General features: G+C 40.3%; 1 protein-coding gene across 1 annotated transcript; it reads left to right on the top strand.

The window, feature by feature from the left end:
- Nucleotides 1-9070: 9070 nt before the first annotated feature.
- Nucleotides 9071-14298, top strand: LOC145433420 (growth hormone secretagogue receptor type 1-like). Its single transcript, XM_080310519.1, has 7 exons — nucleotides 9071-9552; nucleotides 10419-10547; nucleotides 10606-10735; nucleotides 11628-11756; nucleotides 12727-12875; nucleotides 13442-13677; nucleotides 13747-14298. Exons 1-7 carry the CDS (start codon nucleotides 9434-9436, stop codon nucleotides 13992-13994), a joined length of 1140 nt encoding a protein of 379 aa, XP_080166645.1. The 5' UTR covers nucleotides 9071-9433; the 3' UTR covers nucleotides 13995-14298.
- Nucleotides 14299-15905: the final 1607 nt, after the last annotated feature.

Here is a 15905-nt window from a genome sequence, read left to right as displayed (position 1 = left end):
CAAATAATAGTTATTCACAGAGGCAAGAAACGACAATCAGAAACCGTTACATCAGGGGTGTCAAACATCCGGCCCGCGAATCAATTCTGAGAAGATGGAAAAATGCTTAATGTTGAGAAGTTTTGAAGGAGAAATTTCCATTAAATATTCGCTCAAGATAGCAAATGTCGAGTATGTTCATATGCCAGCCGATTGCGTTGCCGTGGATTCACACTACACTCTTCGCAAAAACAGTGTGCCTTCAAACCCAACTGGTGGTAGACGAAAATAAAAGATACCGGTAATTATATCGCGGCTATAGATCTGATACGTGCAGGGCCGTAACAGCACTTCGTCAGCCCCCCCCCCCCCAAAAAAACGTCGGTCTTGGGCCCCCCATATGGTGACAAATACAACTTCTGGGGGGCTTCGCCCCCCATACCCTCCTCAGCCTGTACGCTGTTCAATCAATTAATCACGTTTATTAATATTTTCATCGTTTCAAAATATCACAAGACTGCGATACCATGAAAAGATAGGAAGGTGTCGAAACAACTTGGAGTAGCCATTAACATCAGACACCTACCTTAGCCCAGGCAAAGTAAATAAGAGGCATGCACACTGAATGAAAAGTAATGCAGAGAATATAAGACGCAAGCGATAAAATGAGGTGCGTTTACCGCTGCTTATCTTATACATTGGGTGTCTGTTTGGTGGGTCGGATTTTCTTGGCTGTGCGCGCCCAGCGCGAGAAATTTTTATAATTCATGACTGAATCGGTCAATATGATCGGGAATTGCGTATATATTGCTATCAATTTTTATCCTCTCTCTGCTCACGTAATCTGATTTATCGGTAGAGATGAGTGAGGTGTGTTTGAAAAGTTAGGACTCCTCAATAATAATAATTAAACATCTCCGAGCGTATAGCGTAGGAACGAAACAGCACTTCGTCAGGCCCCTCCCCCAAAAAACTTAAGTCTTAGGCTCCCATAGGGTTATAAATTGCCCCCCCCCATCACGTTGTTCGCTTTTGCCACGAATTTATAGATGTACTGTTTAGTGAGTCAGGGCGAAGCGCGAAAATTTTCGACAATTCATGATAAAATCGGTCAAATAAGATCGGTAATTGCATATATATTGCTATCAATTTCTTGTCCTCTCTGCTCACGTAATCAGATTTACCGGTAGAGCTGAGTGAGGTGTCTTTGAAACTGTAGAGCCCGTAAATAATTAATGAACATCTTCGGGCGGGCGGACCCGTTGATATGACTTCGTTACATGATTTTATTTCGTGACCTCCTGTCTGCTATATCAAAAAATACAGAATCGCGCAAACGTACTAAAATGAAAAATCACACGATTTCGGATTGGTATTTATTGGCTGGTATATAATTTTTCCTGCGGGATGGTATTTGTCTTGTGAGGTTCAGATTGCCAAGACAGGAACCTATATGTATTCTGTATATATAACGAAGTTTTCGGTCATCATAAGGGTAGGGCAGTCCTTTACGGCCAAGGTTTGTCGCTGTCGATCGTTCTGACACAGTTCTTGGAGTCGCATGTTACATGGCCTAAATCATTATATGTCTCGGTGCGACGTGGCGCGGTAATGACCAACGCCGATATGCCTATTTCTATAAATCTTGCCTATTTTTTCTAGGGGGAAGAGTACCTAATAATCCAGATAGTTGGCATCTTGAAATCGCGCATAGCGCGAAAAATTTTCAAAAAGGTGCATAAATTGTCAAAAAATACTCTATAATCTATGCTAATTCACGAAATAATTTTGGGCCCCCTTCGAGCTCAACCCCCCCCCAATTGGGGGGTTTGGGGTGCGGCAGTTACGGCCCTGTGTGTGCGTGTGTGTGGTTGATACCGTTTAATATTTTCAACAATCATATTTTTGTCCGTCGTTTATAGTTCGCATGTTACTATTTTCGTGCGACACACACCGCTGCTGCAAAAGTACTAGGGGAGATGTGGTACCGATGGATCAAAAATTGGAAAATGATCGCTGGCCCCAAAATATTCAGCCGAAAACAGCAGATCTTTTGCTGGCTCAGCACTTTGTTACAAGCTCTGCCTATCGCGCACATATACATGAATATCCGTCTTTTCAAAAAATATTTATGGACGCTCAAAATTTGTTGCTCGAACGTATCATCGGTCCCCACCCGGTGGGTCCAATGGCACACGACCCGGGGACCTATGAGACATATACTCTAAAAAACTCAGACGTGACAACTTTTCTTGCTCAGTATTAAAATCTATGCTACAGCAAGCAAAAGAAGAATGTTTGGTCGCAACCGTCAAAAAATAGAATAAATATTAACTCAAATGTTGTCATAAAATCACGTTTCGATTCAGGCACGAACTTATAAATTTGAGGGTACATACATTTTGCCCGAAAATCGACAGTGTGACTTCCAAATACCTCGTTATAGCGATAAAACATCATGTGCAATTAATACATAAAGATTTTCTGTACGTAGGCATGTTTCATTTGTTTCATGATTAGTATGCTTGATTATTTTGCTTGATTCATCTACTGTATCATCGGTCCCCACTCTACGAATTTTATACATGAATCGAAAGAAAATCCACTCAACGAAGGTACCGAAAAATATAACAGGTGCCATTATATAGCCTGATACAAGCCCTACACTTCACAATAAAAATGATCGCTGGTTTGTTCGTATTGAAGGTTACAAAGAAAAATTTATATGTCGATCTAAATTTAGTTTACACCCCCCAAAACAAAAACCATTTGTGAGAGACCCCATAGCTCTCGCGCGTCGTTTTTTTTTGTATGTGAGGAAAGATTTTGCCATCATGCACTTGTAGACAAGTCCACGGAGTGTAAATATGAAATTATCATAGAGAATTTACAAAGTATTTTCGGTCCCAGTGATCCATCAGTACCACATCTCCCCTATATATTAATAGCATGTCTCATAAGCCTGTTATTACACATGCCGGTGGTTGACAGGTTATGTTATTCATATTTTATTGCCGATGGTATTGGTTGTATGGCCTATTATGACAGATTCGTTCCGTAGAGGGTATTTGTTAAATGTAGATATCAGGGATACAGTTCACAATTATTTTGCAACGCATATAGATATCGCAGGCTACCAACCAATGCCAGTGATGTATTTGATTGTATTTAAACCGCATATACCAACGGAGATCGGTCATGTGTATGTCTATCAAGGGGAAGCCTGTTTTATCAGAATTTCGTGAGCATAAGCTCGATGAGGCATTAGTTGATCGTTGACTTCAAATGAGCAAATTAGGTTTGTTTGTTACTGGAGAAAAGTATTCCCATCACATCGTCGGAAACGTACAGCTAATCAACTGGTCGGAACCTACCTATCGTTCATCTTGAATCCCAGAAACTGTGAACCGCTATTTGTAAGTATTGCGACCGATTGCAACTATGCAGTGTATCGCATTACATAACTAATATCGAATGCACGGTCTATAATGACACGGGTATCTTAAAGTCTGTGTGATGCTATACACGTTTGGAGTTTCCGGCACGTTATAAACAATATACGCAGAACTGGCTGCTGGCTCGTTACTAGAAAAAGTGGGCGAAGATTATGCATTCTGAATGATCGTTAGTTTCAATAGTTTCACATTACGGCGGTGCCTGTCGGTATTGCAATATGGAACTCAACGGTTGACCGGTCAAAACCTTAACTCGTCAATTGACACTGTGAAGCACGATTTCCGTAGCAACGTGTACTTTCTCAATTTTAGTTTGGCATGATTAATAAGTCGTACTGCTCCTCACAAGATATGAATAAATTGTATATTTGGTATACGCGTGATGCTTCTAGAAGCATTGCACGCAGATGTTGAGCAGATTCGTGCGAATTTTATTGGCGGCACTGTATTCAGCTCCGAGGCGTTGTGAAAGTTACGCGTCGCAGATGTGGTAAGCTGATCAATAGGGTTAGGGTTACGGTGAGGAGTAGAGTAGGAGTTAGGATTAGAGTTAGGGGTAAGGTTAGGATTAGAGTTAGGGTTAGGTTTAAGGTAGACATGGCCGTTGTGCTGCAAAACCTGACTCAAGTACGCAATAATACTAAGGTAGTGCTTTAAAAGACTCAGGTCAGCTTCAAGTAGGCTATAAGAAGAAGAAAAGGAGTTGTTTGAAAGTACTGCAGTGTCTACCTCTAATACGTCCATATGAACTACGCTTTGTGACATCTGTAAACGTGTGCATTATAATTTGCGTAATTGTACATATTATTCTATTACAAAGGAAGATTACCAATGGCACCGAAAAATTATTTGCCTTATTATGTCATGATCATCAGCTTACTAAAATGTTCATGAAATCAACACCATAAGAAAAGATAGTATACCACAGCATGGCTGCCTTTACCATGGTTTATATGCTGAATCAAACTGCAAAATTACTGAATGATAATTCCCTGCTAATCCTAGTATCCATTTCGATGTGGCCGATGATGCAATACATGAGCAAGGCAATTCATATATATTGTATAAAATGAAAATAAGCCTTCATATGCTGTCGGGGCAATGATTTGAAACGGCGATTTTTTACTTCCGCTTTCCTGACACGGAACGTAATTACGCAACCAGAGTCCCCACCTGTACTCAAACCGTCGTTAAAACCATAAACCAGCCACATGAGTATTTTCACGGGCTCAATACATACAATGTACAGTGCGATGTACAGGACACAATGCGATGCAATGAACACTGAACAGCTATAGTAGGATCGATCATGTATATGCGGTCTTTCAATTTAATACGCCCCTTGCATCTTCTACTGCTAGTCATATGTCAATGTATCTTGTTCACTAAATTTTGTCGTATACGTCACGACCCTCTTTCACAGTAATTAACCTAATTTCTGTGCCGGCGGTGCAAAAGGTCAACAATGGTGACAAGCATGAACATAATCCACAAGGCATTTTGTAATAATAGTAATGATTACTAATCATGAATGTAGAATATATATCACCACCATGTCGTCTGATGGGTTTTCAGTCATATACATCATTTGTAGGGGCTAGGCCGAAATTGAACGGCAAAAAGTGCAACATTTTACGTTTCGGCTCGCCGTCTATTTACATAAGTCATTATCCTCCTGGCGACGTCAATGATCATATTAAAATTGAAGATTTATGACATTTGATAAGCTTGTTAAATATACAGCACTGTATTGATGCTACCGCATCTCTTCATTAACAAATTCAGTTGGTAATCATATGCGACTACAGTCAGATTGAATAATTGGGCCCATCGAAACTTCTCTATAGGCTACACCAGTCCATGGAATTAACAGCGTAATATACACATTATGTTTGATTTTGCAAATCCAGTCATGACGCTAGATAAACAATGAAGATAATGCGCGAGGTTCATACGATGGCTGCTGACGCATCTCTGTCTGCCGTGCAGCATCGATGCCTCTTAGTGATTTCATAACGTGAAAATATTTCTCGAACAGTACAACTTTCGAGCATTATCTGCCGTGCACCAGCACTCACATGCATACAAATGAGCCGAATATTGTAAATTTCCATGTAAAGTCGAAGTGGAATCTAAGTAGCTTATGACAATGGAAAAATCACGTTTTTGTAGGACTTTCTTTCTGCCATATCTTGCCGGTGTTTATGTCAGTCACATTGTGGCCAACACAACCATGACCACGATATGACTAAAAGAAAATTAAATTCTCACTGAAACTTGATTTTACCAAGTGTTTAAAATGGACATAAGCTTCTCTGATTCCACTGCGTCGATAAGGAGGCCATGGCTACAAAAACAGGTTTTAAGCGAGAGTGCTATTTTAAACCTCCGTATGTGCATTTACATTTCAATCACAGCCCTACTTCTCACTGGACATTGGGCCTATAGCCGCAATCCAAGATACAATAATAGCCATTATAGTCCTATTCATGAATATAATTCATGTATAGACTTAGCGTGAATCAGCATTTCCTCTTAAAAACGTAAATAGTATCTGTGACGCATATTCAAGAAACCTTGTACTCAGTGCTTAACCTCAATACGATGTTTGATCAGACATTATCCAAGTAAGGTCGGCGGTCAACTCAGTAATGCTTTTTTTAGTATAGATAGTTCTAGTTCTAGTTCTAGTTCTAGTTGCAGATTTTGAAAATTGAGTAGTTCTAGTTCTAATTCGGTTCGATTTATTAGCAATTTTTATCAGTTCAATACACCACAAAAATTGTGATACAATGAAAAGATAGGATGGAGTCGAAACGACTTGGAGTAGTCTTTAAAATCTGACACCCACCTTGGCCTAGGCGATGTAAAGAGGAGGCATGCACACCAAATGAAAAGTAGAAGAAGATAGTATAGAAAAGCAAGCGACAAAAATGGGGTGGCATGTCACGTTCTAGTTGCCTATTTTGAAAAGTGATCAGTTCTAGTTTTAGTTCAAGATTTTGAAAATAGAGTAGCTCTAGTTCTAGTTCTAGTTGCGGATAGTTCTAGTTCTAGATCTAGTTGCATATTTTTAAAATTCAGTAGTTCTAGTTTCACATTTGAAAAAATATCAGTTGCCGAACAACTAGAAAGCACATGTCGTCGTTTTGCGTGAATCGAGTTCGGTTGCATGGTGTCCGTGCAGTAGTGTAGCCAGCGGGTGGTTCTTTGGGATCGAAATTTCTCCCATTTCAAACTCGAAACCCCGTCCTTTTGAAATGTCGATGTGTGTCTGATATATCCGGTAAAACAGAAGTTAATGTGTGGCTTAGGTCAATGAAATCCACTTCAGTACGGTTCTTAACAATCAATGACTTGGGAATAACTAATCCGGATGTGAGCAATTCTTTTTCTAAGAATGAGAAGAAGGAAATACGCTGGCGTGATAAGTCAAACGTTTGCACTTTATTCTGCGCTGTGTTATTTTTTAAATGTCGTTAGTTCTAGTTCTAGTTTTAGTTGCAGGTTTTGAAAAGTGAGTAGTTCTAGGACTAGCTCTAGTTGCGCTTTTTGAAAATGCAGTAGTTTGTACAAGTCTGAGAGCCGTACTAGTTCACATTCCCGGCGGTAGCCTTGGATATATTTTGCAATAGGTACTGTTGACGTGTATGGCAATGTTCCCGCTAAGCTGCACACGTTCGCAAATGCGCAGTGCTGACACAGTGTCTGCGCACAGAAAATCCAAGTTGCGCACAAAAAATCCGAAGTGATGACCTTTTTTAGTCGTTGCGCACTGTTGTCCAAGGGTCTGCGCAGTGAGTTGGTGAGTGTGCGCACTGCGCAGCCTCGTCAAAAAGTAGAGGGAACATTGGTGTATGGTTCACGATTTTGATTTGACCTTCCTGTATATGCCCCAGTCTGTATAAGACATTGCGGGAGGAGAAACCAATTAAAGAGCGCTTGGTTTAGCTGAGTAAGATATCACTCATAACAATGTGACTGAAGCTAACTGCCTTGTCGTGGTCTTATAACAAATTGGTATTTAAATTCTAAATAGATCTTGGTTTAGTATTCGACCGCGGGAGTCCTTTATTGGCACCAGGTATGTAATGACTCGACTCGAGTTCCACACGGGTAGCGATTTTTTTGTGACTCGACCTGACTCGAGTTATTTTTTCAAATGCGTAAATTTACTCGACTCGACTGTCATAAACAGACCAAAAATATCATTAACCAGGACTATATCGTTATGCAGCATTTTAACGGTCGGCGGTCATCATCATCAGAACACCTATTCCGTAGCAATTATCTATATCTACTTACTATAACTGTCGAACCAACGACGACTTCGAGGGTTGCGGGATTATCAAAACCACAGTGCCGGTACCCGTCATCAGTAATCCTACAGTATAGGCTACATCAGGGGTGGCCAACCGTTTTGGCCACAGGGCCACATTCGGTTCTTGGAACAAATGCGCGGGCCACTCTCTGTTGATGACCTTCTTCAGTCGTCGGTTATGAACGGGCCAAATTATGCGAGGAGCGAAAGACCTACATCACCAAATTCACTGTCCTTCATGTCACGTGAAATCAGTGTGGACGTGTGAATTCGGTTAATATTAATGGTAGTTGGATATATTGCATTTAATGTACCGCGGTGCTCAGATTGCAAGGACAGGAGTATATGGCACCTGGTCATATCAATATCGAAGTTTTCACCAAGGTTTTATAGTCTACAGCAGGGGTAGCCAACCTTTTCGGCCAAAGGGCCACATGAGATTTAGGAACCATTGCGCGGGCCACTTGAATGGACCGATAGGATCGAATCGGATTAGGTAACGGTAAAATAGGACTTATATCCCCAAGCACCAAAATCGATAACAATTATGTCATGAAAACTCTGTCTACATGCCCTAACCACGCGCAGTGCGAAATTTTTTCAATGAATTCGGTCATTAACAATGTTAGTTGCATATATTTTAAGTCGCCTCTGTATATCACCGGGCTCATTTGGCCAGAACATGATTAATTGGCGCTTGGACATGGACTTATCAATATCAAAGATTTCAGTGAACATGCGTCTATTATTTTGTGCAAAGGTTCCATCGCCGGCGATCTTACTGCGAGTGGAGACGCGAAGTCGCATGTTGGAAGACACGTTCTCTCATAACTGCAAATATAGTTAGACTCAATACCGTAAATTGGGCGTATTTTCAATATTTAATAATCAGGAGAGGAGGCACCAATACTAAAAGCAAGAAATCGAGTAACAATAAATCGCGCAAAGTGCTAAGAAAAATATCAAGTCAAATAAATCTGCCACGAACTATTCTACTTTACGAAGATCTACGAAAATTGTGGATGGCCCCTGGCTACGACAATGCTTAGGAACTGATATTTTGGGCATCAACATCCTAAAGTTCTCAGTCAGAATAATCATATTTTAAGTTGGTCTTTCAAGTTCACAATAAATTACCTGGGTAATTTTTTTTATATTATAACTAATTTCGAGAATTACACGGGCCACTCGAAAGCTTCTAGCAGGCCAAATGTGGCCCGCGGGCAACGGGTTGGCCGCCCCTGGGCTACATGAGAGGAACAAATAACTTGTTCTTGTCCTGCCCGGTTATTTGAACAGACCTTCTTTGTTATATGACAGATGGCCCGAAAAATTATCTTTTTGTGATAGTGCTCTTCAACCGGTGTACGCGGTACATCGTAGAGCGCACCATGATTTGCATGGGGGGCACCAGTACGAAAGGGTAAACAAGAGTGCATGAAGTGCCAGAGGGTAACATTTGCGAAGGTGCTGACATTTCGCGCTAGTAATCGGATTCTCAAATAGGCCGTGAAGTTGCTGACATTATTTTCTTAGTAGTCAGTTCTCAATTACATACATGCGTAGAATGACTGAGTTCGTCTGAATGACTTTTGGGGTTGACCATACCAAAAAAAGTTGAAGGGCACTACTCCTCTATTCTGCTCTTTAACAGACTTTACCAAACGTTATATTAGAAATGCCGATGTTATATTTTACAGGCCTATATCAAAACTCTTTGGGGGAAATTGTGAACTTAAGAAGAATGTATGGATATAATTTTTCTACAGTGCCATACCAAAACTCCACAACGCAAGAGTAAGTCAAAGAATCTATTATGTTCTTCGGTATTAACATCAGGGATCCCTTCCAAGATTAGCCTATGTCACTATTCAGATTGCTGTGCTGCACAGGTAAAGTCTATGATCCGATAATCTTTCGTCTTCTACAAACATATATTTCAAGAAGATGCTGTCATCGCATATTCTAATTGACCAAAATCCTAATTAATTTCCAATGTATGAAACTATATTGTAATCGATGAATGGCAAATATTTTGAACATTACAATTAGTAATGCGACACAGTTTTTCTGTGACTCCATACAGCAGTGATTCTCAACCTTTTTGACCTCGAGGCACCCTCTGAAAGGGAAAAGCAGTTCGCGGCACCCTAGTACTTCGATTGCACCCAGTTCAAGATGTTGGAAGATCGCCAACCTACGTCATATCACTTTTGATCGCCATATCCTGATGATGGTGGCTAAAAAAGGTTATCATTTTCGACCATTTTCTGGCACGCATACGGGACTGTTGCACCTTCTCGAAGCAAACAAGTAGGGGTTTTTAAATCTAAAGGACAGAAGATCTTACGAAAGAGCTGTATGTTATGAACCACTGCGGTTTAATTCCGATAAGTATTGTAGCGTACGCAAAGGGTAAAGAAGCGATGATGCGTAGTACCGAAAACTAAGAGATTGATGAAGTGCTACAGAACCCCTCGTGGAAATCTTTCAGCTGCAGTTCGAATGCGGTGACTTCTGAGTAAAAGAATGCTGCCGAACACTTATCGCAGTTCTAACTTTAATTTGAAACCGCATCATATTCGGAGCGTGGCGCGACTTTAATATCACGGTTTCATTGCGTCTGATGACCTTTTTTGAGTCACCAGCCATGTTATTTGCAGGAGTTACGAGCGACCCTTTACCGACGGCGTTATGATATTTTCCGGAGTAATCATTTTTCTCTTCTGCGTGATCGGGATTGTCTTGAACACTCTCACGATTTTAGTGATACGAAAGAATCCGAAATTGAGGTTTGAGAGAGTTATTACTGAAAATCGGTAAATATTCACATCATATTTGTCTTTTCAGAAGCGTGTTCATGCTCTTCATCACTTCGCTGTGTGTTTCTGATTTAATGTCAGCGCTTATAAGCCCACTTTTCTGGTACAGAAGGACATTGGGGTTTGATGTTTGGATGCCTCCTGAATTTTTCTGTAAAGTAAAGTAGGAGCTGCATGCAATGATGGGCGTTAATTTATTTGATATGATAAGAGCACTGTCATAGAACTAACAAATTGACATCGCGGACAATGTGTGGTAAAATCCGTTGATTGCTTCATCTTGTTTCTGTGACCTCAATTTAGTGTATCGATTTTCGCCCCTTGGCGACTACTCAGACATACCGTTATTTGTGAAGTCCCATGTAAGAAACCGCTCATTTAAACATTCAAGCACGTTGCAGTAAACTTGTCAAATGAAACGTTTTGGAAACTTTATATTGCTTGAGCTCGACTGACTCAACTGAACTTGAATTGGATTTAGACTACTTCGGATGTACATCTGACTCTGACAGTACTTTTTGCGACAAATTTATAGTAAAAGTATATATATAGTTTGCATTCATCGTGAGTAATACCGCTTTTCCATTTCACTCATCGAATCATACTAACATCATGGCACGAGTAGGGTATATACAATACAGTAATGTATGATGTAGTTACAAATGTTGGTCACAAAAATTAAAGCGAAGAAAATTAATTTATAAGATTATTTATAATTATTATTATAATGAAATATTATGATATTATGTTAACAGTATACTGTTAACATATAGCGCAACCCAACACTTTAATTTGAGGGATTTCATACATTCACTCCTTTATGTATAGTCGTAGCGATTAGGAGCCCAAATTGATCTCCGGCATTCCGGTATCAATTTGGAGTCATTTTGGGTTGGAGACCGACTGACAGATAGATTTTGTTAGTACCTGAATTATGTAGTTAGGTGACACACACAAGATCGATGGAGAATTACGATGGTCAATTGTGTGAAAATGTGTGCATACTGAATACTCTTCTGAAGATTTTACATTCACAGATTTTTCTTTCAGCTTTTTTGGGCTGTTGATCTAATGACGACCTTCTCCACGTCGATGCACATTCTAAATTTCGCTTTCCTGCGGTTACTCGCCATTCAGCAACCACGTCTTTTCCAGCGCATCACCAAACGAGGCGGTCTGGTAGGTTTAAATCAGACGGCATTCAGTCCCAGACGTTTTTTAGGACCCTAACGACTGCATAAAATATATAGAAAACATCTGTTAGCCTGGTATTTTCGAAATTTTATAGCAGTGACGTGATATTTGATGGTACGGCTGTTATATTATTCATTAACTATAGAAACAAGTATATGCAGAATGAATATGCCCATATGGGCTGCGAAGGTAGTAGCGGCGCATTCAGGCTTTAGTCACCATTGTTAGCGGGGTAGAAGGTTGTGGTGCATCTCCTAGCTACCCGCGTAATTTTGGAGCGTCCGGTAGGTCGTGGCCGTACTCGTATCCGTGGTATCCACACTTGACGCTAAGCATTTCAGGAACAGTATGGAGGGGTGGTGCAAGACTTGGAATGCCTTACAAGGCTATCTCTGTACCTTTCTTTTCCAGCGGCATAAGCACGTGATGCACACATGGTACGCATATGGGCATATCTCGTGTGCGTTTACGTATATGTATAAATATCACGTGTTGCTAGGCTACGTGAGTTTGTTCGTATGCCGCAAAAAAACATCAAGGACAAAATAAAAACGTTCTATTTTTAATGACAATTCTTTTCAGCCCATATGTTTAGCTAGGGTATTTTTGTTACCATGCGACCAAGTCCAAAGAAATTATCACAATTATCGCTTATCTTTATCAGTCTGAGCCTGTCACTTTCCCTTGAACCTACGACCGACTTTCAATAAATGACCACCTGCGCAGTTCAGAGTGTTTGTCTGTTTGCAACGTTTTTGTTGCGAGATCTGCAGGCCGAACTCAATGCGTGCTAAACATGCTAAATCGATTCGTTCCTGTCTGGCGATATTATGATGTTATAGAAATTTTGTTTTTATGGATCACCGATTGCTAATAGTGGTCCAATTAAACAACGGATATTGCAGCTGTGTTGTCTCAAATCATCCGCACTAACGCTCACTATATACTCTTTCAGCTATGGGTGGGGGCAACATGGGTGATCGCGTTCCTGTGTGGGTTCGTTACAATGTGGTTGTTCACGGGCGCAGAACAAGGCGTCAAGAGAGATCGATACAGCGGTGAAGAGAACGCTAGATGGCCAGCTTGCACCTTGCTGTTAGAGACGTAAGTATTGTAATGCAGGGACCAAATTAATGAAACACATCGTCCCGGCACCAACCGATGATGTAATGTAGGAAAATGCAAGATAATATCAAATTTGCCGCAGATAAGTGACAGGCATGATTTGCATGAGACACTTAAACGCCTATCTAACTTTATTCAGAAGGGAAAGGATTCCTCGAACTTCCTCCATCACTAAAATGGCCACACTTATATTAACCGGATTTCAGAAACTGAATGTCAAAGTACTATCAATGTCATTATGCCATTATGTAGTCAAAACGCATTAAATCCATGTTGTAATGGATCGAAATCGATTCCAAACTCATTCCTCATTCCTCATGTCTCATGCAAATTCCATAATAACTTCCATATATAATGGGACATTAAGATTGGGCAACAGAGTAAGCATAAATTCGAGTCAGGACCAGTTCAAATAGGCCTACTATTCTTAGAATCATACCTCCAAAACGCCATCTCTGTACACATACCGCGACTGATTTTTACTGCAAAATAGTCCCGAGTCAGCCCCATTGGTCGTAGTCATCACAATCACATATGTCTGGCAGACTTGAAAGCTACAAGAAGTTCTCTTTGCCGAGCTACATCATTTTCATTCTACTTCCAATGTTTGCGGTTGCAATTGTCTCTGTGTTGATCTGCCGGTCAGTGCACAAGCACACCAAGTCCTCCATAATGACTGATGACGCGGCCATCAAAAGAAGAGTGCGCAAAGAGAAGCAAGCCGTTTTGCAACTAGTCCTCATTGTGTGCTCCTTCATATTCGGATATCTACCATTCGTCAGTAAGCTTTTATTTCAATTCCAGTGCTTGTGTTGAGAGGTAAGATTAAACCTATCTCGTTGCCTTGCAGCCTACGAGCTTTGGGCGACACAGACGAACCCCGACCCGGTAGCTGAATACTGGTTTGGACTTTGTCAGTATTTTTTTCTGAGACTTTCCGAGTGTATGAATCCAGTTTTTTACAACATAAGCTCATCGAAAATGCGAAGGTACACGAAACGGTATGTGAGCGACACTTGCAAAGTATGCAGAGTGACCGAGAGTGCCGGAAGACAAGCGGTGACCAACACGTCAACATTTGATATGATCGGAGTGTAACGTCGGCTAGTGCAAACTGTGAAGTTCACCATAATGAAGTAGTAAAACACACCATCTCAACATTGACACGGATGGATGGATGGAACATAGTCTACTACGAACTCAACTCACTCGCCTGGAATAGGCGGCACCTGAAGTAGGCTGACTAAACTTTCAGCACGCACTCAGTCACTCAGATATAGTACGAATGCCTCGTGCTTTATGCTGCATCTTTGAGGAGTCTGCGAAGGTCTGCATTGTCGGGAATTAATCCAGTCGCAACGACGAGACCTGAAGGCGGAGCGAGATACCGGCGGGATACCCTTTATTACCTACAAATGGTTTAAATCATGACATTGCTGACCAGGACGCACTCGACGAGAGGTGATAGAAGTCCTGGCCGTACGAGAAGGTTATATCGCAAGACCGAAACAGCAATTCAAAATTTAATTTTTTTTTGTCAAAATCTTACGTCTTTTAGGTAAAAAATTGCCCTACTTAATATCTTGTTACAAATATAGTTGCCTTTTACGGAACGGCTATCCAACAGCCACGCTTGTAAGCGGGCTAGTCGCGATCATTGCCGATTATTACGGATGAATGATTGAGATCCCTCATTTTGTAAGTAAACTGTGTGTGATTATCTCTTCCTATCACCTCTCTCTCCCTAATAGTTTCCTGTAACGCATGAGCGATCACAGTTCTCGTCTTTTTATTATTGTTGTTGTTGCTGTTGTTGTTGTGCTCGCATGTAATTAGTGCCTACGTCTTGTGAGCTGTTGGAGTGATAGGGATTAGGCTGGTCAGTGCAACTGTTATATTGTATTTCAGCTTGATCATTTATTACGGTATTTAACCTATGAATAAATGCAAAGTTGCACATTATCAAACCTAATACATCCACTGTCATATACCAATTTATGTTTACATGGCTGTAACCAGCAACCATTTTAGATCGGAATCGTCGTGATACTATGTGACGTGCCAATTCTTACAGCATTCCTGTTTCTCAAACAACAATGTCATCTTTTTTGTCATTTATGTCTGACACCATTTAATATTTGATATGGATAATTGGTATTTGAAGAGCTGGAGGTATAGAACTCCAATGTGCAATTGAATAGTATATTCCTTTCAATATGTATATACTATTCAATTATATTTCGTATTATGCATTCTTTCTGCTCGATAATAGTAAGTAGAACTCTATTCACGAGATTCCCTTCACCACTGTTACGTTAAGTACTATACGCGCATTGATTGTTGACAGTTGATTTAATCAACTACTAATCAACTATATTGATCAAACCGGAATGCCTTGCGGGACCAACCAGTGAACACAAACTCAGAAAGTATTGCTGGGGTGGAAGAAAGCCATATTATTCTACACGATAAGAATATCATCATGTTTCAATGCCGTTTTGAACTTATTTTTCTGTTGAATTCCCTTTCTTGCTGCCACCGTAATGCAGAGAAACTTCAAATTGGACGGATTTCGATCACAGATGTTATGATTGCTGAATGATTCAGTTATTTCCCAAAATGTTTACGGTATAGAAGTTCAGAAGGTTCGTTTGCGAACGCGAACAGTTGAACCATCGACGATCTTATAGTTGATATATCGCAGTATTCCTTGTTCAGTTTATGCTGATTGTACTTGTAATTTGAATTCGATCTTTTACAATTTGAATTCGATCTTTTACAAAGTATCAATTGTGTGTGCAAAATAATTGATTACGATTACTTGGAAATGCTGTAATCGTCCAAATATCTTACAATTACAAATTATGATTACCGCATGTTTGTTCAGATGCAAACAATTAGATTGATCACCGTATTTTTATATTGTTTTTTAATTTTAAAGTGACACATGCACATTGCGAATGAGCGCAAAAAGTTTGCTTTCCAGAGGTGTCAGCATTCATATCGCGT

Source organism: Botryllus schlosseri, chromosome 2, assembly GCF_051294905.1.
Source record: "Botryllus schlosseri isolate E-star chromosome 2, Bs_hap1, whole genome shotgun sequence".
Taxonomy (NCBI): domain Eukaryota; kingdom Metazoa; phylum Chordata; class Ascidiacea; order Stolidobranchia; family Styelidae; genus Botryllus; species Botryllus schlosseri.
The sequence above is the reverse complement of the archived record's forward strand: the minus strand, read 5'-3'. Positions and strand labels throughout refer to the sequence as shown.